At 43.1% G+C, this 26,759-nt stretch overlaps 2 protein-coding genes across 4 annotated transcripts; one reads left to right on the top strand and one right to left on the bottom strand.

Moving 5' to 3' along the window:
• Positions 1-213: 213 nt before the first annotated feature.
• Positions 214-13,564, bottom strand: LOC118365160 (mitochondrial dynamics protein MID51-like). Of its 3 annotated transcripts, none has more exons than XM_035747127.2 (7): positions 13,469-13,564; positions 10,224-10,421; positions 9,572-9,876; positions 9,233-9,380; positions 8,827-9,007; positions 4,257-4,519; positions 214-4,064 (listed from the first exon to the last, which is right to left on the bottom strand). In XM_035747127.2, the coding sequence occupies exons 4-7, from the start codon at positions 9,377-9,379 to the stop codon at positions 3,237-3,239; spliced, it is 1,419 nt and encodes a 472-aa protein (XP_035603020.1). In that variant the 5' UTR covers position 9,380; positions 9,572-9,876; positions 10,224-10,421; positions 13,469-13,564; the 3' UTR covers positions 214-3,236. The 3 variants fall into 3 exon arrangements, with proteins under 3 accessions (XP_035603020.1, XP_035603019.1, XP_035603018.1); XM_035747126.2 differs by having other exon boundaries at positions 9,233-9,384; XM_035747125.2 differs by having other exon boundaries at positions 9,233-9,414.
• A 2,580-nt stretch (positions 13,565-16,144) lies between these two features.
• Positions 16,145-25,105, top strand: LOC118365159 (uncharacterized). The gene is made up of 4 exons (XM_035747123.2): positions 16,145-16,338; positions 17,829-18,298; positions 18,459-18,860; positions 19,550-25,105. Exons 2-4 carry the CDS (start codon positions 17,852-17,854, stop codon positions 23,486-23,488), a joined length of 4,788 nt encoding a protein of 1,595 aa, XP_035603016.1. The 5' UTR covers positions 16,145-16,338; positions 17,829-17,851; the 3' UTR covers positions 23,489-25,105.
• Positions 25,106-26,759: the final 1,654 nt, after the last annotated feature.

The following is a 26,759-nucleotide window of genomic DNA, read 5'->3' on the forward strand; positions in this document are numbered from 1 at the left end:
TAACATTCACTCCATTCCGGCCATTATTGAGCCGTCCTCCCCTCAGCAGCCTCCACTGGTTTCTACCTTTGCAAAGTTTGCTTCAATTTCAGAAATAACTGCAAGTTGAGCTAAGTTGAAACCAAAATCAAAAACACTCGCTTCAAGAACGGGAAAAAAAAAAAAAAAAAAAAGTGGGGCAACATGTTCTTTTTAAACTCAAGAATGTCAAGATTTCAGTCGTACCACAAGCATTTATTTGCTTTAGGGGCAGCTCACATGGTCAATATTACATTCTATCCATTTACACAGTGGTAGAATAGGCTAAGTGTGACCTGGTCCCATACTGTATGGAGTGTGTAAGCAACTCTTCTAGCCATGCCATACATGACGAGAAGAGTTGGCTACAGCACAAACTGTACGATACCATTCTACAGTACCAGAAGTGCCCTGCAGTAGAAGAACAACCCCTGCCATGTCACACTCACTGGTCTTGTTTCCTTGTGGACCATAACAGTGCTTAAGACAATTTACCTTGTTAGGGGTGGCAGTACTGACGGTGTCACCAAACTATCGGTCCATTTGAACTGGCATCTCATGTCAGAGTGTAATAAGCACCCTGCCTCAAAGTCTCAGCTAAATAGTAAGCTATATACACTAACGGTCAAAAGTTTTATAACACCAACTCATTCAAGGGGTTCTTTATTTTTTGCCATTTTCTACATTGTAGAATATTAGTGAAGACATCAAAACTATGAAAAAAATATGGATATTTTTATTTTACCTTTATTTAACTAGGCAAGTCAGTTAAGAACAAATTCTTATTTTCAATGACGGCCTAGGAACAGTGGGTTAACTGCCTGTTCAGGGGCAGAATGACAGATTTGTACCTTGTCAGCTCGGGGGTTTGAACTTGCAACCTTCCGGTTACTAGTCCAATGCTCTAACCACTAGGAATAATTTAGCAACCAAAAGAAAGTGTTACACCAAATCAAAATATATTTGATATATTTCCGATTCTTCAAATAGCCACCATTTGCCTTGATGACAGCTTTGGTTAAAAGTTCATTTGTGGAATAGATTTATTTCTTAATGTGTTTGAGCCAATCAGTTGTGTTGTGACAAGGTAGAGGTGGTATACAGAAGATAGCCCTACTTGGTAAAAGACCAATCCATATAAATGGCAAGAATAGCTCAAATAAGCAAAGAGAAATTACAGTCCATCGTTACTTCAAGACATGGTCAGTCAATAAAGAAAATTCCAAGAACTTTTAAAAAGTTTCTTCCAAGTGCAGTCGCAAAAACCATAAAGCGCTATGAAACTGGCTCTCATGAGGACCGCCAGAGGAATGGAAGACCCAGTGTTAACTCTGCTGAAGAGGACAAGTTCATTAGAGTTTACCAGCCTCAGAAATTGCAGCCCAAATAAATGCGTCATAGTTCAATTAACAGGCACATCAACATCAACTGTTCAGAGGACTGAGGGAATCAGGCCTTCATGGTCAAATTGCTGCAAAGAATCCACTGCTAAATGACACCAATAAGAAGAGGAGACCGGTTTGGGCCAAGAAACATAAGCAATGGACATTAGACCGGTGGAAATTTGTCGTTTGGTCTTGAGTCCAAATTGGAGATTTTTGGTTCCAACCACCGTGTCTTTGTGAGACGGGGTGTGGGTGAACGGATGATCTCCGCATGTGTATTTCCCACCGTAAAGCATGTAGGTGTTATGGTGTGGGGGTACTTTGCTGTTGACAATGTCTGTGTTTTATTTCAAAATCAAGGCACACTTAACCAGTGTGGCTACCACAGCGATACGCCACCCCATCTGATTTGGGCTTAGTGGGACTATCATTCGTTTTTCAACAGAGCAATGACCCAACACACCTCCAGGGTGTGTAAGGGCTATTTTATCAATAATGAGAGTGATGGAGTGCTGCATCAGATGACCTGGCCTCCACAATCCTCTCACCTCAACTGAGATGGTTTGGGATGAGTCGGACCGCAGAGTGAAGGAAAAGCAGCCAACAAGTGCTCAGCATATGTGGGAACTCCAAGACTGTTGGAAAAGCATTCCAGGTGAAGCTGGTTGAGAGAATGCCAAGAGTGTGCAAAGCTGTCATCAAGGCAAAGCGTAACTATATGAAGAATCTCAAATACAAAATGCATTTGGATTTGTTTAACAATTTGTTACATGATTCCATGCGTGTTATTTCATAGTTTTGAGAACATAACTAATATTCTAAAATGTAGAAAATAGTAAAAATAAAAAAAGAGAAACCCTTGAATGAGTAGGTGTTCTAAAACTTTTGACCGGTAATGTATGTAGAGACCAATAATGCTAGAGCCGATTATTGAGGCTTGTTCACTTGACTGAAAGATCTCTTCCATGCCCCTGTTAAGACATGATATTAACTATGCGACTAATGTTACCCATCATACTCTCAGTTTGAAAGACCAGACATCTGAGAAGGGAGCTAACAAAATATCTTTCAAATAGACCAATTTCCATTCCCACATAAATTATAATTAATAAATATAATATTTTTCCAACATCATTCATTCCAAATTGGTTACATAATATTACGGTAACATAATATTAGCCAATGAAGCAATCCCCAATTCAACAAACACTGAGCCCTAAACCAAGGGATATACTACGAAGCAGGTTCAACTTTGATAAACAACCAGAAATAACTGTAGATCATTTTGGTTCATCAAGAAAGCTTAATTTAGACCAAGCCCATTTGAAGATGATCTTTCTACATTAAAAAAAAGTAATTTTTAGGATATCTAGGCAAGTTAGCTGGCTAACTCCTTGATCATGCCTTTTAGTATACCCCTCTGTACAGTACTATTTATAAAACGGCTTACGTGCACCATTATGAAGAGACTGGTTTCATCATCTGAGGTTTAACTGGTATTTGGATGATCCGGTATTTGAATTTAGCAGATACGGCTTGCATGTCAAAAATATGTTTTTAAACATATCCTACCAAAGTGGTTGATTTTGCATTTCTACTTAATCAAACATAATTACACAAATAAAAAAAAGTACAAGAGAAACATTGATTGAGGAAACAGCAACTCCAGACACGTGATGTTGACTCAATCACACAGCAATGTGGTCACAGGGGACATGGTCCATGTCTGAAGCACATATGAATTACCTATCATATCCTCTTCTGCAGTATGGAATCTATGGAACCTTAGAATTATATACCATCTGTCCTAAACCCTAGAACCCATGACCAGACTCAGTCAGAATAAGGAGTCCTTAGGAGTCCCTCTGGGTCAGAGAGAGAACAGTAGAGGGTATATCCTAGCTCATCCACCTCCACTGGCGTCAGCTCACAGAACAGGTTGACCTTTGGGATCAGGGCACAGGGGAGCCTCCCAGCCTCTAGGTGTCCCACGAGCGAGCGGAGCAACTGCAGAAAGCGGTCAGCTAGCGCCTCCTGGGTCCAGTCGCCCTCCTTCTCGCTCAGCAGCAGCATGGCGCTGGTGAGCTGACTGGCCGATAAGCGCGCCAGGGCGGGGTTCAGCTTGCACACAGCTTTAGTCACCTTGAGGCAGATGCAGCGGCAGCCCCCGTCCTCCTGGTCCAGCGCCCGCAGGCGCACAGTCTCCGCCACGCGGAAGCTTTGCCGCCAAAGGTTTTCGTGGCGCTCAGCAGCCAGCCTGTGTGGTTTGGCGATTAGCGAGGCGCCGTTGTCCATCACCAGCAGAGGCAGGAAGTCCACATAAAGATGGCGGTCTGTCTTGTACTGGACCTCCAGGGTGAGAGTCTCAGAGGGAACCACCGGCCGGATCACGTAGTCCAGAACACTGCCGATGGCCGGCCAGTTGATGGAGCCCGCCACCAGCTTCTCAAACACCTCCAAGACAGACTTGGGGGAGAGGTAGCCTCCTACCATGCAGCGGTCCCAGTAGCTGCTGCCTCGGGGGAAGTATTCCAGGTTCTCCCTGCGAATCAGCCAGAAGCCCGGAACATTCATAATGGTGTCCTCACCGGGCACTGACGACCACAGGTTCTTCTCCAGGGTCAGAGGGACCATGAGCTGAGCGTGATCCGCCATCACCACCTGAGAAAGAGTGAGAGAGCAAATAGTGTTATTCTTGTAAACCACAACATTTCAAACCCAGAGATGAGCACAGAGATAAAAAAAAGCATTGTTTGTGGTCACAACACTCCTAAGCCTGTGAAGTGATATCTATCCTTTATCCCCTTCCCCCGGAGGGATAATACAATTGTCCTACTACTACCCTCCTATTACCTGCAGGTCATCGTAGAGGCTGCCGCTGAGGTACATCTCTCGGAGGGGCATGTCGGGCAGCTTGCCGTGCAGGAAGATCCTCAGCTCAGCGCAGATGTCCAGGGCGGCCCGGCGGGCGGTGGCCTGCTCCTCAGCCGGAATGGTCACCCGCTCCTGGTAGAATTCCCACAGTTTCTCCTGTAAGGAGAGGCGCATCCTGGCACGGAGGAGGTCGGTCTCTCCTGCAACGCTACGTCCCCGCCCCGTCGCCCTCCGCACGCAGTCTGAGGGGGATACAGTCACGAAAAGGCAGAGGTTAGTAATGTGCAGGTATGGGTAAAATAAAAAAATATATATATATTTTTTTAAATGGTTAAAATCAGCATATACAATGCATATAAGCCCATCTGGGCTGGACATTCTGATAATGCCAGACACTTTAATAAATAAATAAAATATGTTGAAAGGGCATGGGAGGTAAATAAGAACCAAAGAAAGGATATTGGGTGACGACAGGAAATCAAACCAAACTAATGGGAACAAGTACCACGAGAGAGGGTGCTAAACAAACGATCCTCTCCTACAGAGAGTAACCTACTACTAAAGCCGGGCATAAGCTACACCATTTCTTAAGTTGAGATCAGACCGTATTGAGAATCCTCACGACCAAGTGGAGATTCTTGTAGTGTGACCCCCCCCTGGTTTGAGCCACATTGTTTAGCGTGAGCACCAATATGTTGGTAAGACAAACAAACGACACAAAAGACAGTCGTTAAACGTGAGAGGCTCAGCAATGTTAGGATATTGAAAGTTGTGTAGTGTACACCTGGCATAATAGAACCATCCAAAATACCACAGATTGAGGTATTTCTTTACTTTATAAAATATCTAATGGAGCTCAATAGAAACTAGCCATCTGAGCAGTGGTGGGCCATCAGGGCCAGCAAGGCCTTCTCTGCTGGGCTAAACATCATCAGAATATATATATTTAAAATATATTTTCCCACAAATACATATTAAATTATTCCCCAGAGTACTCTTCATTTCATAACTTTCCTCTTGGTTGCACTGCTTCCAGCCCCAGGTTGAGATTTGGACTGGGCTGGTCTTTATGTTAGATCTTTTTTTGAATCATATTTAGCCATCATGTGTTGCCAGGGGTCTAAAATCTGCTCCCAGGTCTTCACAATCAACAGTGCGGGCGCTTGTAGCTTAAAGAGAATGGAAATGAAAATTTAGTGTCAACCAATCAGCTTTAGAGTTGGCTATTGTACGCCTGCTGGCTGGCTCCAGTGTTACACAGGAGCCAGCTAGCAGGCGTAGTGCGTGCACGTCTTTTGATTGGATTACCAATATTGAGAGGCAGGTCCTATGGGCAGGTCTATGCAGAACCTCAGAACTAGGAATCTGAATTTGATAAACAAATTCATTTGCGTACTACTAAGCTGTTTTTTCAACCCACAATGGCGGAGGAGGAGAAGATATCAATTTGGTCGAGGATATAATTATAACGCCATTCTCAAGACAAACTTTTCAAGAAAAGTTAGACATTGTAAGGAGAGGTCGCCCGACGCCGACGCTAGCCTGTCACAGGCGGGAAAGGGGTTCGTTCGCCACTTTCAAAGTTCCAACTACGAGCGCTATCAATGGCTAACAGGCTCCGAGAAGCACTGCAAACTGTACTGCTGGGAATGCCTATTATTACAATTGAGCGAGAGAGCCGCAGGTTCAGTCAAAAAAAAAGTCCCTCTGATCTCCTTGATTTCCTTAATCAGAAAAATCTGAATGGGACATGGGGCAACTTTACACATTGGCATGTGTGACAGTGACTATCCCAGTGTCCACGGCTTCTGTCGAGCGGTCATTCTCGGCCTTAAAGCGAATCAAAACGTATTCCAGAAATGCTACTGGACAGACTCGGCTTTCAGCATTAGCCTCCTTGTCGATAGAAAATGACTTATTGGTGGAACTAAAAACGCACAGATTGTTGTAGTCTGAGTCATTGAAGTCTTCTTGAGCTAAAGAAAGGAGGATGGATTTTGTGTTCAAATAATCAGTCTTTGGTGAGTAGGCATACAATGCATTTTATTTTTTATTAAATGTTTTTTATTTTCAGTGAATAGTTATGCGTCTTTATCATCACGGTGAAACTGCTTTGGGGGCGACGCGACGCCTGGTTATACTGCGTTTCTGTCTAAATGTATAGTGTCCAGAGCCATGGCATCATAATGATGGTAATAAGAGGTGGATTAATTCGGGTGGGACTGTGTAGGACCTCACTGAAGGCCCAGTCCCCAGGCACGCCACTGCATCAGTCTATTTAGTGGGGCTTCTACTAACAAAACTATAGGGGCGTTCCATTCGATTTCAATAGCTTTGGCAGCACCCCTTTAAATTTGAACAAAACTTTCCATACATGTTTGCCCATGGTAGAAGTGGTCAGAAAGGGCATTTTTGGACCTGAATGCCAGAACATTCAGGAGAGAGGTGCCCAAAATGTGATTCATGTTGCATACCCCACCATACCATGGGACATCCACTGCATGTCTTTATCTCTTGAAAATATAAAATGGCTCAGTTTGATATAATTTAAAAGCTTACAAACAGGATTGTCAAACTATTTGGTAATTTCTTTAAAACAAAAAAGGAAAGCCTTTTTAAAAATATTCTCTCTTAACCTTTAACGTCAATGATATAAAAATGTGTGAACACAGATTCACAAATGTTGTAGCTTGGATCCTATTTTACATCTGAGGTTTATGTTGCGACCGCCATCGGTTGAGACACAGCATGCACTTGAATACAGAGTGGGTGTAATGTTTTGGCTGATGAATGCACTAAAATGGGAATGACATCGACATTTCAACTTTCCAATTGGACCACAAAGATGATTGGAGGTGTATGAATATGTCGAAGATAAATACACGACGCAGAGGACGTGAGGTCAAAAGTACTGAAAGTCAATAGGGAATTATCAATTGAAATAGTTGGTTTTCAGTTCAACATCTGCTAGGAATGTCAGTCCTGAACTTATAGCTAGCTACATGTGGCACGTTCTTATTGGTCCAACCTGAGATAGGATACTTGTTATTTGGCCATTGGCCCAGTTTTATCACAAGGAATTCTAATTGGTTTGGGCTGGCTTGGGCTGGGTTACAAAAAAATAACATCCTGTCCCTTTGTTCTGTGTAATGAATCATTGGGGACAATCACTGAGGGCAGGGGAGCATGAACATCTACCTCCATGCATGATCCGTCCTCTTTGAAGAAGAATAAACCAATTTTCCTCCCCCTGATTTGCTTTGGGGTCTGTGTTATTGAAGAGTAACATCAACTGCTAACAGAGGTCCACACAGAAAATATTGACTTGAATGGGAATATCAGTTGTTTTAAAACTACAATGTCAATCTTTCATAAGAAACCTATTGAAATCATATAAATATAGATAGACATTCCATTTAAATTGACATTCGACGGTGGGTGGACCGGTGGCCATCTTTGCAGTAGTAATTGGAATGTCAAATTTCAATTCAATTTCAAAGGTGTACCAGCTAAATTGCAGCGGTCTGAAGGGATGGGTCCATTCTATGAATTATATTTCTATGATTAAAATGACACCCACCCAGTATTCAAGAGTGTGCGGTGTCTCAACCAATGGCAGGCACAACACATACAGTACACCTCAGATGATATACATCAGGGTCTAAGCATCAACATATGTAAAAATGAAAATAAATCTGAGTTTACATGTTCTTAGATCAATTAAATATTTTTTTAATGCAATTTATAATATAGTTTGACAACCCTGTTTAAGCTTTTAAATGATATCAAACTTAACCGTTAATCTTTTCAAGTGATGAGTACATGGTTGTCTCATGGTATGGTATGCAAAAATGGGTCAACTTTGAGCACATCTATCTCCTGCATGTTTTAGTATTCAGGTCCAAAAAGTAATTCTGATCACTTCAACCATGGGCAAATATGCATGAAAAGTTTAGTTCAAATCAAAAGAGGTGCAGTCAAAAACTGATTGAAATCAAATGGAACAACCCTATAACTTCATACAGCAAGCACTGAGAGTCAGTAGCATCACCCACAATACAGGAAGGACAGCCATCCTGCCATCAGCCATCCTGTCGTCAATAGACAAAGCCAATGATTAGAAAACACTGCACAGAGATGAGGTCAAACCATCTGAAACACACTACTAACCCACTGTGACCACCTGCTACTACATCAATCCCAAGTGTTACCGTTCAGGCCTCACTCTGAACACAGATAGGCAATGTGTGCAAGTGTGAGTCTAACAGGTGTCCCTGTGGTGCTTAGCAGTATAGATTCCTCGCTCACCAATCCTTACCGGTACTTGATCTCACATCCTCTACCGTGCCAACACGCATAACCATCCTGCTTGACAATGTACTAACCAGTCGCACCACTGAAAAAGTACCAGTTTGGTAGCGCCATTGGCAACGTTTCACACTGTGGGGTGAGCTAACGACACGATTGTAACTGTTATATGAGCAATGTTGATAGTTGTAATGCGGAATAACATTGTGTGTGACACCCTAAATACATTAGCGTACCTTACCTGGTTCAAAGGAGTTGGAGGTGGTGGGTAGAGTCTGCAGTGACCTGCTCACTGTTGACTTCATGTCATGGTTAAGTACCAGTTGTGACGAGCCCATCCAGCTGGGCTCCTCCCAGCTCCTTTTCCCTAATGGTTCCATCTTAGTAGGGCTGGTCGGAGCACTTATGGCACGGTCATACATCTGAAAGGAGATTGAATTGAAAAGCTTTATTGTCCATTAGAATGTTTCATGAAATGGACATGTCTTCCACTCGTGGTTAAAAACAGTGAAATTACTGATGTGGAGATCAGAAGCCAAATAGTGAGAGGTGATCACATTTAGCCTACAACTGAACTGGCACAAGGCAGAATTACGTACATGATAACATTTACAAGAAAATAATTGCTTAGAGAATGTCCCACTTACTCTTTTGACTGCTAGTGTTGCAATGCCAAGCATGGCAGCTCCTCCGACCCCAAGCACAAGCTTGGCATTAGAGAGCAAAAAGTCAACGGCCGTGCCCATTCCGTTGTCATCCTTCTTTCCTTTACGGTCACTGTTCACTCCCGCCATTCTGTCTTTGTGAATGTAGAGTTAGAAGGGAAAAACTATGAGAGAAGAACAAAGAAAGAACTTATGCAGATGTGAAGAGTCTTGCGTTCTATTACCATAACTCAAGGACTGTAACTTTCATTATTAAAATATGTATTATCATCTTATGAGAGCGATAGGATAGGTGGTCAGTTAAATATCTGAATAGTTTACCTGTTAGTGGTCTGATACAAGCACGTCTTGCTAAAGGTGTGGTTGGATGGCTGACCACCACCTACATCAGCCACCCCAGTCTACTGCTGAGGAAGAACTGGCCCCTCTTCAGTGCGCCCTCCTTGTCGCTTGGCACGGGGTCAGGGCCTGGCAGCGGCGGAACTCCCCGGCCACGGCACGCTGGTAGCAGTTGCGGTCTGTGTAGTGAAGGTTGCGCCCTGCACGGAGCAGTGCTCGGTACAGCTCCAGCACCGCAATACGAGACCAGCCGCCCATTAGGGATGCACATGGAGAGGGGAGGACTCCTGTGAGGAGAGAGACAGTAGGACGTTTATTTATTTCAATAGAATAGGTCTTCATCATTATATGCAAGGGTAGTATTCTCTTATTTTCGAACACTGTCGCCTAGGCATCTGCCATTGGTGAAGCAGAGGGACAACATGGACCAAGTTAGGCTATACTAATCCTGAACAGTAACTTCAACTACTTGGTGGCAAGGATGGCACCGATAAAGATGACAGCTTTGCTTCAAGTCCTTAGGAAACTGTGCAGTATTTTGTTTTTTTAATCTATTATTTCTTACATTGTTAGCCCAGAAAACCTTAAGTGTTACTACATACAGCTGGGAAGAACTATTGAATATCAGACTTACCAGCAATACGACTAGGAATACAACTTTCCCAAAGTGGATCCTTTGTCTGCACCTCCCAAGGCATTTCAACTGATTCCAGAGGCCAACCCAAAACAATGCCGTAGGAGGAGAGGGTGCCAGAGATGTCTTCTAGTGAGGCTTCGGATGCGTGCCCACCACCCACCGCTTCGGAGTATATTACTCGCTAATGTCCAGTCCCTAGTTAACAAAGTAAATGAAATTAGGGCAATAGTTGTTTTCCAAAGAGATATCAGGGATTGTAACATACTCTGTTTCACAGAGACATGGCTAGTTGGGGACTTGCTGTCAGAGTCCGTACAGCCAACGGGATTTTCAGTGCATCGCGCCAACAGAAGCAAACATCTCTCTGGTAAGAAGGGCGGGGTGTATGTTTCATGATTAACGACTCACGGTGTAATTGTAACAACATACAAGAACTCAGTCCTTTTTTCACCTAGCCTAGAATTCCTTTCAATCAAATGCAGACCGTATTATCTCCCAAGGGAACGCTCCTCGGTTATCGTCACAGCCATGCATATCCCCCGAAAGCGGATACCAAGACGTCCATCAAGGAACTCCACACAAACTGAAAACCATGTATGCAGAGGTTGCATTTATTGTAGCTGGGGATTTAAACAAAGCTAATCAGAGAAGAAGGCTACCTAAATTCTATCAGCATATCGATTGCAGTACACAAACAAGTAACACACTCAACTGCTCAAAGGCAAAAACTAAAACAGGAAGCGCCCTTGCTGGTCTGACCAATTGGATTCCACGCTTCAAGATTGCTTCAATCACGTGGACTGGGATATGTTCCGGGTAGCCTCAGACAATGACGTATACGCTGACACGGTGAGCAAGTTTATAAGGAAGTGTATAGGAGATGTTGTACCCACTGACTATTAAAACCTTCCCTAACCAGGAACCGTGGATTGATGGCAGCATTCTCACAAAACTGAAAGCGCATACCACTGCATTTAATCATGGCAAGGCGACGGGAAATATGACCGAATACAAACAGTGTAGTTATTCCCCCCGTGAGGCAATCAAACAAGCAAAGCGTAAGTAGAGACAAAGTGGCTCAAACATGAGACGTATGTGGCAGGGTCTAAAGATGATCACTGATTACAAAAAGAAAACCATCCCCGTCGCAGACATCGACGCCTTGCTCACAGACAAATTAAAACAACTTCTTTGCAAGCTTTGAGGACAATACAGTGCCACCGACACAACCGCTACCAAAGACTGTGGGCTCTCCTCCTCCGTGGTCAACGTGAGTAAAACCCTCGCCAGACGGCATCCCTAGCAAGGTCCTCAAAGTATGCGCAGACCGGCTGGTTTGTTTACGGACATATTCAATCCATCCCTACCCCAGTCTGCTGTTCCCACATGCTTCAAGATGGCCACCATAGTTCCTGTTCCCAAGAAAGCTAAGGTAACTGAAATGACTTTTGCCCCATAGCACTCACTTCTGTCATCATGAAGTGCTTTGAGAGACTAGTCAAGGATCATATCACCTCCACCCTACCTATTACCCAAGACCCACTCAAATTTGCTTACTGCCCCAATAGGTCCACAGACAATGCAATCGCCATCACACTGCACTATCCCATCTGGACAAGAGAAATACCCATGTAAGAATGCTGTTAATTGAATACAGCTCAGCATTCAACACCACAGTACCCTCCAAACTCATCATTAAGGTGGAAAGTTTTAAGTTCCTCGGTGTACATATAACCGACAAACTGAAATGGTCCATGCACACAGACAGTGTGGTGAAGAAGGCAACAACGCCTCTTCAACCTCAGGAGGCTGAAAAAAAAGTGGCTCGTCACCGAAAACCCACTTTTACAGGTGCACAATTGAGAGCATCCTGTCGGGCTGTATCACCGTCTGGTACGGCAACTGCACCGCCCACAACTGCAGGGCTCTCCATAGGATGGTGCGGTCTGGAGGGCAAGTAGTTTGCATCACGGGGCAAACTACTTGCCCTCCAGGACATGTACAACACCCAATGTCACAGGAAGGCAAAAAAGATAATCAAGGAAAATAACCACCCGAGCCATTACCTGTTCACCCTGCTTCCATCCAGAAGGCAAGGTCAGTACAGGTGCATCAAAACAGAGATTGAAAAACAGCTTCTATCTCAAGGCCATCAGATTGATAAACAGCCACCACTAGCACAGAGGCGGCTGCCTACCTACAGACTTGATATCATTGGCCACTTTAATAAATGGAACACTAGTCACTTTAATAATGCCACTTTAAGAATGTTTACATATCTCGCATTAGTCATCTCATATGTATATACTATATCCTTCACCATCTATACTTTACTATCTATTGCATCTTAGCCGCTCTGTCACTGCTCATCCATATATATAATCATCCCATTCCTTTACTCGATTGTGTGCATTAGGTTTTGTTGTGGAATTGTTAGATAGAATCATAAGCATTTCGCTACACTCGCAATAACATCTGCTGTGTGTGAGACCAATACAATTTGATAGGGCAAATTTAGCTAGATAACAATTGTGAATGATGAGATAAGAGATTAAACTGGTCATTTGCTGCTGTAGATTCGGTGGTCGTTATACCGATTGTTGGTACTACTAGCTAGCAGCAAGTCATCAAGTTAATTTAAAAAAGAGCTAACATTAGCTATGTTACGCCGGTCTAGTCTGCAGGAAGCCTAGCCGATTAAACTCAACTTGAAATCGTGAGTTGAGTTTAGTCAGCTATGCAGCCGTGTCAGACCAGAGCAACACATAAAATACACCAAAGATACTGAACTAGCTAGCTAACCCCTTTCATCTGACATTAGCTAGCTATATAGTTTACGATAGCACTAGCCCAGCAGAACACGCTAACAATTTAATGTTAGCTGGCAAACTTTTTTTAGTTGCTTCTGCCCCGTTGTCCGTATAGACAGTACGATAAGTGAGCTAACAATTAGCTAGATAACGTTACGAGAATAGCAAAACCAGTAGCATGAGCATTGTTCCCTTTAATTGGCTAGCAGTAAAAATAAAATACAAAAATCACGTTAGTACTACTGTAAAAAGCTAACTAACCTTAACTGATTAAAAAAAAATACTATTAGCTACTAGCCAATTAAAGAGAGCAAAGCTGAACGAGGCTGACCTTACACATTGAGGAACTGATACTCACAATCAATTGAATAAAAATATAGGATATTGACAGAACAACATTTTTACATTGTCAAGAGAGAACGCTGAACTTACGTTCGAGAAACTATTTCAAAGATGTATCCTTAAAAGTACAACAGACACAGTTCCCCCTCACGCCGGGGTTAGAATGACAAACAGGAAGGTATTGGCTACTTATTTGCACTGGAGTTAATACATCCGGTTTGAAGTATTTTTATGGTTGAGAAATGTGACATTACAGCACTCAATCTTATTTAGCCTACAAACTTACACATTTCTATGATGGAATAAAGCATTTTTAGAAAGAAGTTGTATAAGAAACATATGTGAATAAGATCATAAGCCAAAGTAATATTAGGACTAAATGAGTAGACCAGAGTAGGCTACAGGAGAGTGGAGTATTACTTTATTGTTGAGGAATTGTTTTATCACCTGTAGCATTATCACTGATTACAAGGACATGACTAGGATAAATGTAACACGTATAATAAAACACTCATATTAATATGTATTGGTCAGTTTGTGAGCTGCTAAGATATGGCACAATCCCTCTGGCACCAGAGATGGGTAGATTCAACAAGTCCCCGAAGAAGAAAAATGTGTGTATTATGTGATCTTGGGTTAATAGAAAGTGAAGCCCATTTTGTGTTTAATTGCCCTCTGTATGATGATTTGAGACATGTTCTATTTGGTAAAATTGTTGGTGCTCACTCATGAAGTGTTTGACTACAGGATGAACACAGGCTGAAGTTCTTTTTCACAAATTGCACAATTTATTTTCCTGGGGTAGAGAAGGAGAATTGTATTGTTTGTGTAGAGAGACAAGGTGAAAACTGTACTTTGTTATGATTGCTAATTATGCATTTAAGTGTTAATTGCATTCAATTTGTTTAATGTAACATTTTGTTTTGTGTTTTGTACACACATAGGTGACACTTGATATCTTGTCTTATATGCCTATACGGGCTGGGCACCATGTTGCTGGTGGTTTCAAGTTTTATTTGTCACATGCCTAAGTACACTGAAATGCTTAACTTGCCCTTGCCCTCCCCAACAGTGCAGTGTTCAATATCAAATAATATAACTAATAACAAAATATAAAAACGTTGTTATCATTAATATCTACATTCTTATTGTTGTGTAATTGAAGAAACATCTACTTAGGAATTACACATAACTAATCAAAGTTGTTTCTGAGATTGGGGAACCAAACGCCATTAAGTGGTGAAATCTCACAACTAGCTTACCTAAGCAGCTCGCAAACAATCACATACTGTTTGTCCCCATTAAGAATGTCTGAGTACTTTGTCTGCTAAATTACCCTTAGTGAAAATGAGGCACAATAATCTGCATTTTCAGCAATCTTATCCAAAGGCTTACAATTAATTATATTCTCTCAAAAATCATAATCTTAAACAAACAGAAACAATGCCCCACGTTTTGGCTACGTGCCTTTGTGAAGAGCACAACTCCAAATAGAAAGACTGACAAAAGGAGTAATGTTGAATACTATATGTCTAAAGTTAAAAAAAAGGTTTAAAAAATGGGTAAGAATTGTATTTGATTTACAATAAAAATGTACAGCACAGTTCTGTCTATGGTGTGCCTGTCTAAGGCTGGTGAGGCATACTTCGGTCAGGGAGTCTCAGGCAACTGTGGTCAGAGGTCAGGGGGGTTTCGGGCACCTGAGTTCAGGGGGTTTCGGGTAGTTGTGGTCGGTGAGTTTTGTGAAAAGCACCAATTTTGAAAGTGAAACTACATTGGCCAGACCCATATGTTAAGAACAGTTTCCACTAAGGGAGGAAAGGGAAACAAGGTATGGATTTTACTATGTACACAATAAGAAAAAGCATGCATCAGAGTATAAATATAGGTGTGAAACCTTAGGAGGCTCATCACACATCTTTGACACTTTGACTGGAGGTATGGACATTTTTTGGCAATTTGCTAATTTATTGAAATAGGGATTTCTATTTAACTAGGCAAGTCAATTAAGAACAAATTCTTACTTACAATGAAAGCCTACCCTGGCCAAACCCTAACGACGTCAATTGTGTGCCGCCCAATGGGACTCCCAATCACAGTCAGTTGTGGAACAGCCTGGAATCAAACCAGGGTCTGTAGTGACGCCTCTAGCACTGAGATGCAGTGCCTTAGACCGCTGCGCCAGTCCAAGGGAACCCTGAGCTATTCCAATATTTCAGAACTGGATACTATTGATCATAATCAAGAATACCAAGGAAATACTTGTATAGTTACGTCACATGATTGAATGTATTAAAAAATAAACCACAGATTTTTTTTCCTATGGCAATCAGGATGATGTTTGTGAGTCAGATAATGTTAGTCTACCTAACTGAACTTCACAAGGAACCAAGTCCCTGGCAGCAGTGATATTTGTAAAAGTGTTTTCGAATATGGTCTAAATTGTGTTAAATCGTTAAGCCTATTGTAACTGGCGCCATAAGCCATTGCGAGAGACAGTCATTACTAATTCAGCCTCATGCCTCTAATTCTACTGTAGTTACAAATCTAATTATGGAGACCAGGAGTCATGTACCAGGAGAAATTTTCAAAACCAGTTTGTGCGTGTAATGTTCAGTCACATGGGTTAAAAGGTCATGTGGAAAACTGTCTGTCAATGACTGTTTGGGTGAAATATAGCATAGAGCGTGAAACTAATTATGCACCTGAAAAACCTTTAAAAAGAGATCCAACGTTCGTTGAACATTGACATTGGCCATTCGGGAGAGTATTTGCAGTGAGAGGCTGCCTCAGATTCACCCAGTGTATATTGAGAGACAGGAAATGTAATTCCTTAATTGGAATCACTAGGTACATATTATAGCCAACCCTTATTTGTGTGGTACAACAAAACTTGCTGTTCACTGACTATCGCTGCATCTTACGGAGCGGGCATATCTTGAAGTGTATTCGGTATTGAGGTAAACTAGTTTCTACTTTTATAAATGACATTTTATGAGCTTATACACATACAAACAATGGCTGTAGGAATAACACAACTTTATCTACTTATGTCTAGCCTAATTACAGAGTGTAATATAAGAGCCATGTATCTGTGAATGCTTGTGTTGTTGATCATAGTGGTATTTTGTGTACCTACAATTTGCATTATTTTTCACTTACGAAGCTGAGCCAGATGTGTATGCTGGTCTATCTTGAAATGCATGTTTTAATGTTAGTCACGCTTGAATGAGTCATAGTGGTATGATACATTATTTAGTAGAGGGCAGCCTCCTTGCTAATACTGTTGAGAGGTGTATGGACTTCAGGACATACCCCTGATAATGTATGTCAACTTAAATGATTTACTCTCCTATTTATAGTCTAAATCATTGTAATTGGTCTTAGCAACTTTGATGAAAAAAAGTTGCCTTAGGCAGAGGGAAAATGTTTTTAATATAATAGCTGTGTTATTTTACATATATTTTAGGCATGCAAAATATAATTGCATTGGTTGTCACAATCACATTTGAGGAACTTACACATTGTAACCCTTACACACAGCATATTTTGGTTGTGTTGCGGTTGTGTTGCCCTGAGATTGTCGAGAGCTCTTCTCTTGAAGAGAGCTGCTACCACATTCAAAAGTGAATTGTAAACATTTAATTTCCAAAGTACAAGAGAGAAAATTCAAAATAAACAAAAATGTATTCTGTGACATGATTTTGACATCTAATAAGCTGGTTTAGTTTGCTGATAACTGGTTTTAATGAAACTTTTGACAAAAGTGACACAAACTGTGTTATTAGTTTATTTTTATGGTAAATATTACAATATGGTACTTAAATCCTACAGTTTAATCCTAAAGTTTATTTCGGAACGTATATATTACCTATACCGTTTACATGAAACCTATCGATTGTAACTTAATTTAGTTATAATAATTAGTAACTTCCTGGTAATCACAAGGTCAGAGGCATAGCTGAATTGGCCTTAGAAGAATGAAAAACAGGCAGCATTGTAAAGAGAGACTGACTAGGCGAATCAGCATGAATCTAATTACCCCAACAGGGTCATGCAGCATGAGACATATTCCCATGACAACTGGCAATACACACACTATGCTATTCTTATTATTAAGGGATGAGGGTAATGTAGAGCAGCCACTCTCACACACAGTGTGATAAAGGAGAATTCACAATATGTCTTCGAAGGACACATTGACCTTACAGGAGAGGAGGTATTGTATTCACCCCAGCCAAATGAATCCATAAAGAGTCCTCTGTGTATCTCATGAGCTCTTCTCCTAGATAATATGAATAGCCTGATTGAATCCATCCTTTACTACTCATACAGGTTAATATGTCTCGTTTTTGCATACTATGGTTGAGAGGGAATATTGGGGCAAATTTCATGAGTGTCTTTACAGTAACTCAATTGATTGTGCATCCTCGCTCTCTCATTGCATTAGGTTCCCCCTATCAACAGGACAGGATGGCACTTCTCGATTACCCTATTCCAGAGCTAGATGTCACCTTACAAGAGGCAAGCCGTGTGCTCCAGCTCACCCTGAGCCCCGAGCTCTACCCTCAATTCAAAAACACCCTTAGCCAACAGAGGGAGGTCCTGCAGGAGTCCCAAAACTGCTTGGCGGCTGCCGCCTCTGGCCGAGAGAACTGGGTGACAGAGCAATTCAAGAGCCGGCTGCTCTCATGCACCGACCCACTGCCCACCTCGACAGCCATCCCCGCTGTCCTGTCCCCCTCCAGAGCCAAGAAGGAGTGTGCCCAACTTGAGAGGGCTGCCACTCTGCTCTGGGCTGTAGCCAAGATGTATAGTGAGCCTTCGCTGGTAGAGGGAGAGGGGCAAACTGAGCGCACACAGCAATCAGAGGTGTTTGCTGCCAGCCGCATTCCTGGGAAGACCCAAGATGAGATTAAAGTAAGCTTTGGGGGAAAAAATAGAGTACTTTGACTCAATGTTGTTTTGTGTTTTCATACACCATCTCTGATTATAATGATAACAGTTCACCATACTCCCTTGTCTTATTTTCATCTAATGTGATTATCTCCTACTTCTTAATGTGCTATTTGTATTACAGGTATACCCAGACTGCCTCCATGCCATCGTAATCTGTGCTGGAGAGGTATTTTCAGTCAACATACTGCAGCGTCTCAGCCCAGGTGGTCCTATTATGTCCCCTTTACCGTTCCCTGACATCTACAGCCAAGTAGCTCATGTGATGAGCCAACATAGAGCTGCCAAGAACAATGAGCCCTCTGCCATCTGCGGCCTCTCTGCCCTGCAGCGGCAAGCCTGGAGTGCAGTGAGGGAGGAGATCCTTAGAGCAGGTGGGGAAGCGGCCGCCTCACTGGGGTTGATGGAGAGTGCTGTGGTGGCTCTCTCCCTGGAAGACTGCAATCCACCAGCTGATCTGGCAGACACCCTCAACGCTGTCAGACTGGGAGGAGGAGATGGGCCCTGTCTGAGATACTATGACAAGGTACAGTATGGGATGTTTGTGGTACTGTAATTGTGGATGACAACTACTACAATACAGTGTCACGTCTGTTTCCGCTCCCCCTCTCTGGCTGCTCATCATTACACACACCTGTCACCATCGTTATGCGCATCTGCGCTTCATCGGACTCACCTGGACTCCATCACATTATTAATTACCTCCCCTATATCTATAATTTCCTCTGTTTCTTTCCAGAATCAGTATTAATGTTGTTATGTGTGCCTTGTCCAGATGCTGTTCGTGTTTTGTTTCCTGTCTGTTTATTCATTAAGTATTCGCTCCTTGTACTTGCTTCTTGTCTCCCAGCGTCTGTCCTTACAATACAGTACAGTACAGTGGTGTTGTAGTGAATCAACTGGATTCATCGGGTTACCGGATGAGGATATGGTCTTAAATTATGCATCTCATTTAAAGCCTGGAACATGATTTTATGTGTTGACAAAAATATACGCTAGATAATGGAGTTAAATCAATTTTTCTATATTGAATCAAATTGTAAGTGGATCTTTAATGTAAATCAGCCATACATAATTGCACCCAACAAACTTGAGTTTATTAACTCACTGACACAAGACTTGAAAACATTGGTTCCTCTTTAGCTCAACATCACAAACAAACATCACAAGTATCTCACGTAAAATAAAAACAATTTTTCTATACTTTTTCTACAGGTGGTGAACCTGGTGGTATTCAAAGACAGCACAGCAGGGATGGTGTTTGAGCACAGTGCACTGGATGGAATGGTGGCTGGGTTAGTGGCTGAGACTGTGTGGTATCTCTCTGAGTCTCTTAATGTGGACCTAGTCCAGGCCAACACAGAAAGCAATGGGTCAGCCTATCTTAACAAGGCTGATTCCTCCTCCCCAAGACCCCTAGCATTCCCACTAAAGGGTATAACTAAAACAGACCCCCCAAAGTCCTCCCCTAAAGCAATTCATCCCATAATCACATTTGAGGTTGCCTCTTACCCAGATGTCTTTGCTACCCTCCGGGGTCACAGGGGCCTGTACGATGCCTGGATCAACTTTTCCTTGCAGCTCTCCCTAAGGCAGACTCTTGGGGAATCTGCTGCCAGCCACATTCTTGTAACCCCTACCCATATGCGTCACTACAAGCACGGCCGCTGCGATCCGACATACTCCCTCACCATGCAATCCTGCCAGCTCATTAGTGCTTTGGAATCCTGCATCGGACCAGATAACAATCCTCGATACACGAACGAACTGCTCCGTCTGTTCCATGTGGCTTTCCTGGAACACAAGAACCTGATCAAAGCCACTAAAAGTGGACATGGTGTGGGCCCTCACCTCGCAGCCCTACGCTGGTCCATGTCTCCAGACAACCCTCTCAAGAAGTTTCTTGACCCCTTTGGGTGCCCCTCCGTTTATCTTACTGGCAAGGATTTGATGGAGGGAGTGGAGCTTGCTGTAGGGAATGTGTACGCTAAAGACCAACTGGCTGTAACCTACCTGGGGAGGAGAGACCGGGTCCGTATGGTGCTCAATGGGAAAGGCACCTTTGCCACAGTGTTGGAGAAGCTTCAAGATAGCCTGAAAGTAAATCTGAAGCTGGTGATGCTTCTCGCTGTCAGATATGCCGTAGCCGGGCAAATGGGAGCAATGGAGTGTCTGCTGCAAGAAGGACAAGTAGGAAGAAGGAATGGATCCACCCAAGGGGAAATTCACAAAAGTATTTATCCAGCAGGCCAAAAACAAGGCAAGACAATGTCCAAGTCAACACTTCCCTCTGACTCTGCCTCCAACATGAGTCCAGACTTTACTCTGGTGATCCATGGTGGAGCTGGGGAGGAGATGATGCTAAATACAAAGGTGGTAGAGGTCATTGAATTTGCTCTGCAGACAGCCCTGACCCTCGGAGCACAAGTGCTACAACAAGGAGGCAGTAGTCTTGATGCAGTGCAGCGGAGTGTGCAAGCTCTTGAGGACTGCTTTCTGTTCAACGCCGGGAAGGGATCGGTTTTCAACAAAGATGGGAAAAATGAGATGGAGGCGACCATAGTAGATGGAAATGGGATGAACTCTGGGTCGGTGGCTTGTGTGCAGAGTGTGAAGAACCCAGTGAAAGCAGCAAGACAGGTCATGGAGAAGAGTGCACACTCACTCTTAGTAGGGGAAGGTGCAGAAGAGTTTTTGCAAGGCTTAGAAGAGAGTGAGAAGCCTATGAGGGCGGAGTACTTCCAAACTGATATCCGTCGCAGAGAGCTGATAGCAAAACTCAGTGCTGGCAATGCCTCCAAGAACAACCATCCACAGACAGTGGGAGCTGTTGCTTTGGATCGGTGGTGTAGGTTAGCTGCTGCAACGTCCACTGGTGGGTTGGTGGGAAAATGGAAGGGTCGAGTTGGGGACACAGCAGTAGTGGGAGCAGGTATATTTGCTGATGACAAGCTTGCAGTAACCTGCTCTGGTGATGGAGATGTGTTTCTAAGGCACACAGTTGCTCAAAAAGTAGCCAGTCTCTACCATCATAAAGGCTACAGCCTTCGGGCAGCATGTCGAGAAGTCATGTCTGAGAACTTGAAGGGCAGCTGTGCTGGAATCATTGCTGTAGACGCCAAAGGCGATGCTGTTGTTGAAACCAATGCTGGGGTGTTGTTTGTAGCATCCATGGTTGGTGGCATTGCACGTGTCGAAGTCCTAAGACCCATGAAGAGTTATTCCAATGTGATCTGGGAGACTGACATATTAGTTGCTCACCTACACTCAAACCCTTGGACACCAGGTGCCACCATCCTTACCCAAAAGACTCTGAGTGGACCGAGCAGCATCTTTCAGTTGGCTGTACCAGATTTCTTAGAACTGTTGCAAGGAGCACGGGCTGTTTCAAACCTGCTATGCGAACGACTGGGGGTACAGCGTTGCGCCCTAGTATTTAACCCACATCCCGAGACCCCGGCCCATATCCGAGTGCTACCACTTCATGGCCTGGAAACCAACTGGTGCCCCCATCTGACCGGGGAGGAGGACTTTCAGCCCTGTGACCCAGGTTACTGCAGCTCAAAGAGTGGCCCACGCTGGGAAGACGCAGATCTGGACCGGGTTCAGGCCAAGATTCGGGACAAGCTGCCAACGCCTAACGCACCATTGTGTTATGATTTCTTAGGAAATCCCTCCCACAATGGACTGTTCTGCCGTATCGTCCGTGGCGAGGAGCAACAGTGGCGGGTGTGGGAAGACAGTGATCATGTGGCTTTCCTCACTCCCTACCCTAACACACCTGGACTCACAGTTCTAGTGCCACGTAAACCACTGCCAAGCAATATTTTCTGTCTGGAAGAGACTGATTACACATCACTGATCCTGGCCACTCGTAAAGTAGCTGGGCTGCTGGAGGAAGGAATGCATGCTCGAGGTGTTGCACTCATCTTTGAGGGCTTTGAGATTGATTATGCCCATGTCAAGCTGATACCTCTGGTTCCTCCACGTGGTGACAAGCCTGCTGAGGTGTTCCCAGAGTACTTCCAAAGCTACCCCGGGTATGTCTCATCTGCCGATGGCCCTCCCGCCAGCCCTGAATCTCTAAAAGAAATCCACATCAAAATCACACATTGCAGGCCTCCTCGTTCCTGGGAGGACCCACAGAGCCACTCCATGTTAGCCATCAAGAGCCAGTGGTACCGCAATCTCTTTCAAATTCAAAATACCCTCTTCCACAGCACAGTGGAGTACTTCAACAACACCTGTCAGTACGCGTACGCCCTGACTCCTCTCACCACTGACACAATCTCCTCTCCGATGGGCCTGGGATCAGACTCCGAGCCCGTTTACGTCAACTTGCTGGGGCAGGATGTGTACTTGGCTGACTCCATGCAATTTGTGTTGGAGTATTTCTTGCGATTCCAAGAGAACTTGCCGGGGGCATACTATATATCGCCAAGTTTTCGGGGAGAAGATCCAGATGCCACACATCTTAACCAGTTCTACCATGTTGAGTGTGAGCTCCTGGGTGACATGGATACTGCCATGCACATAGCTGAGGGATACTTGGCTCATCTCACCAATGCGATGCTGAAAAAACACTCCAACGTCATCCTGAACTCTGCTGGAACCCTTTCACATGTACAGGACTTACTGGAGAAGTTGGAAGGAGGAGCCGCTCTTCCAAGAGTCACTTTGGACAAGGCCATCCCTATGATGCCCTCCCCAGACTGCTTGGAGTGGGTACAGGACGACCAGCCCCAGTTTGGCAGGAAGTTAACCCGCAAAGGAGAAAAGGTTTTGATTGAGAAGTACGGAGGCGCTGTTTGGCTGACAGAGATGGACCACCTGGGAGTGGCTTTCTATCAAGCTTATGTGGAGGGCTCTGGCAGACGCAAGGCAAAAGCATCGGACCTCCTCTTGGGATTGGGAGAGACTCTGGGTCTTGGGGAGCGTCACCCCAACCCCGAGATGGTGCAAGAAGCCCTGAGACATCACGCTGTCCCAGAGGAATCCTACAAGTGGTACATCAACATGCGGCAGGTCATTCCTCTACTCACCAGTGGGTGGGGCATGGGCACAGAGCGCTATTTGTGTTGGCTGCTTCAGCATAATGACATCAGAGACATACATATTATACCCCGTTTGAAGGCTAGGAAATACATGCCTTGAAATATCCCTAACCCATTAGTTACTCAAAGACTGATGAAAAGGTTCCCCTAACTGTCAGCTCTTTCATTGAACGTCCTAAGGGATGCATAGAAAGCGAGACAACATATCTATAAAACTCTGAAAGTATACTATAACACTAGGAACGAGATGAGTTGCAGTTATGAGAGAGCAGTGATTGTGTGTTGAAAATGTGCTGATTGTGTAGATGAGGAAGGGCAACAAATAGGAGGTATTTCCTATCATATACCTTTGTATATTTTCATATACAGGACCAGTCAAAAGTTTGGACACACCAACTCATTCAACGGTTTTTCTTTATTTTTACTACTTTCGACATTGTAGAATAATAGTGAAGACATTAAAAATATGAAATAACACATATGGAATATTGTAGTAACCAAAAGTGTTAAACAAATCCAAATATAATTTATATTTGAGATTCTTCAAAGTAGCCACCCTTTGCCTTGAAATATATTCTTAAAGGACACCAATAATAAGAAGAGACTTGCTTGGGCCAAGAAACATGAGCAATGGACATTAGATCGGTGGAAATATTAAAGATTTTTGGTTCCAATCACCGTATCTTTGTGAGACACATAGTTGGTGAACGGATGATCTCTGCATGTGTGGTTCCCATCAAGAAGCATAGATGAGGTGTGGGGGTGCTTTGCTGGTAGCACTGTCTGTGATGTATTTAGAAAGGCACACTTAACCAGCATGGCTATCACAGCATTATGCACCATGCCATCTGGTTTGCGCTTAGTGGGACGATAATTTGTTTTTCAACAGGACAATGACCCAACACACCTCCAGGCTGTGTAAGGGCTATTTGAGCAAGAAGGAGAGTGATGGAATGCTGCATCAGATGACCTGGCCTCAACAATGGTTTGGGATCAGTTGGACTGCAGAGTGAAGGAAAAGCAGCCAACAAGTGCTCAGCACATGTGGGAACTCCTTCAAGAATGTTTAGTAAAGCATTCCAGGTGAAGTTGGTTGAGAGAATTCCAAAAGTGTGCAACGCTGTCTTCAAGGCAAAAGGTGGCTACTTTGAAATCAAAATATATTTTGATTTGTTTAACACTTTTTTGGTTATTACATAGTTTGTCGTCACCATTATTCTATGATGTCTGGTACTGTATAGACAATCCAATTGTACCAAATAACATTTTTTTTCTAAAGCAAGATTTTGTTACATGTAGAAACATCAGTCTGTCTGTAATTCCTTAAAGTATCTGTCTGTAAATCCTTATATGTAAAACTCTTAATCATTCTCTATCCATGTTACAAAATATCTGGTTAAATGAGAAATAACTTTGTTCAATTCACACAAAATAATTATTGTTCACAGGCATTTCAACTGTCTAAACAAGTGAGAGAAGATATTTGTTAACATAACACATCGGTCAGGGTGGACACTTCTCTGCCCTATTTAAGAAAATGGAGGTTTTGTGTATGCTTATAAAAACACTTGAGAATACCATACTTGTGTGAATTTTCAAATATTGATTATTATGAGGTGAATTGTTGTTTGTTTTATATGTATGATCCTTTCAATTGTTTCCTCTATTACCAAGGCGTTAATAAACACTGTCTTCGTCAGCCATCAAACAATGTCAATATCTTGTACTTTGTGGTATTTTTATCATTCAAATGACATTGTTGCTGGGTCATATTTTTTTGCCTTATTCTTACTCCTGGAACACTTTGAGTAGGGCCTAAATAGAAAAACAGCAGTAGAAATGGTTTGTAACAAGCGGATCTCCCAAAACAACACTCTCCTAAATCTCTTCCATTACCAAGAGTATCTCTGTGGAATGAATACTCAGGGAGAAAAAAGGTGTAGATTCACACGCAGAGCGCGGCAGGTGTTTATTTCGCCATTGCAGAAGGCAGGAATCGTGGTCACAGGCAGGCAACGGTCATACACATTTAGACAAACAGGCAGGTGAATCAAAACTAGGACTGAAGGCTATAACTGGTTCTCCCCAAACAAGCTAGGAAAACGCTTAGTAGAGTCAAAATGAACAATACCTCACAAAGGCACAAAAAACAATGAACTGAACTAAATAAGGAGCTTATGAGACAAGGTGAGTAACTAACACAGGTGAAATCAATGAACAAAAATGAAAGACAGGGTTATGTTCAAAAACACAAAGAAACAGGGCTATGTTCCAGAACACAACAAAACAGAACACAAGGTTGACTAAGAAAATAAATGCAGAACCTTAAACTTTGAGGCAAAATATTTTTGCCTGAAATTCCACAAGATCACAAGCGAAGCAACAACTTCACAACAACACAGAAGTTTCTCGTGACACCCGAGAAACACAGAGAGAGTAGTCTTGCACTTTTGAAAGACTGTGTGCAGGTTTGTAGACTTAATGAACTTAAACACTGAGATAACATTTAAGTTAATTGCTAATCAAAGGGTTAGTCGAGGTAAAGGCCTCGGAAATCAGCAAATCACTCAAATTCCTCAAGTTGTCAAATAAGCAGAAGTTTATCAAATAGCCTAGAATTGAACAAATAGAGGCAGGCCAGGGATCAGGTTTGTCATTTCCTTCAATTGTCGAGTCGATGAGCAACGCAAAAGCCAGACATTGAGAATGTAATCAGAGCCCCATGACAAAGCACACGTTCCCACAGCTGAAACCATCTCTCACAGGGCAGGCAGCACAACATCGCCTCTCTGCAGACTTTGATCGAGGCAGGATGGGCACAAGGAAACACACAGAGAGAACAGGACACAGTGTATCTATCTCTCACATGGGTACATCGGATGATGGCATGATCATGCTCAATGGCACATATCCAACACATTCCTGGTCTAACTCCATACTGTACAATTGAACCAGAGTTGTAGTAGGTCGTGGTGGAAAAGGTACCCAATTATCATACTTGAGTAAAAGTAAGGTACCTAAACAGAAAATGACTCAAGTAAAAGCGAAAGACACCCAGAAAAATATAAATTAAGTAAGTATCAAAAGTAAAAGTTTTTTTTTCTTCAAATAACTTATAATAAGCACATCAGTCAGATTTTTTACAGATTGTCAGGGGCACACTACAACACACAGACATAATTTACAAACAAAGCCTTTGTGTTTAGTGAGTCCTCCAGATCAGAGGCAGCAGGGCTGACATGCTGACATGCTCAGTACCCCCTGTTCACTCATGACTGCATGGCCAGGCACGACTCCAACACCATCATTAAGTTTGCCGATGATCACCGACAACGATGAGACAGCTTATAGGGAGGAGGTCAGAGACCTGG

Source organism: Oncorhynchus keta, chromosome 32, assembly GCF_023373465.1.
Source record: "Oncorhynchus keta strain PuntledgeMale-10-30-2019 chromosome 32, Oket_V2, whole genome shotgun sequence".
NCBI classification, from domain to species: domain Eukaryota; kingdom Metazoa; phylum Chordata; class Actinopteri; order Salmoniformes; family Salmonidae; genus Oncorhynchus; species Oncorhynchus keta.

Bases quoted from the DNA above. Each gene is read 5' to 3' on its own strand.
- LOC118365160 (XM_035747127.2), bottom strand. From the start codon at position 9,379: ATGGCGGGAGTGAACAGTGACCGTAAAGGAAAGAAGGATGACAACGGA. The intron at 4,520-8,826 runs GTAAGGTACGCT...TATCCCCCTCAG, and splicing joins CTCCAACTCCTTTGAACCAG to ACTGCGTGCGGAGGGCGACG. The intron at 4,065-4,256 runs GTAATAGGAGGG...ACTCTTTCTCAG, and splicing joins GCCTCTACGATGACCTGCAG to GTGGTGATGGCGGATCACGC.
- LOC118365159 (XM_035747123.2), top strand. From the start codon at position 17,852: ATGGCACTTCTCGATTACCCTATTCCAGAGCTAGATGTCACCTTACAA. The intron at 18,299-18,458 runs GTAAGCTTTGGG...TTTGTATTACAG, and splicing joins AGACCCAAGATGAGATTAAA to GTATACCCAGACTGCCTCCA. The intron at 18,861-19,549 runs GTACAGTATGGG...CTTTTTCTACAG, and splicing joins GTCTGAGATACTATGACAAG to GTGGTGAACCTGGTGGTATT.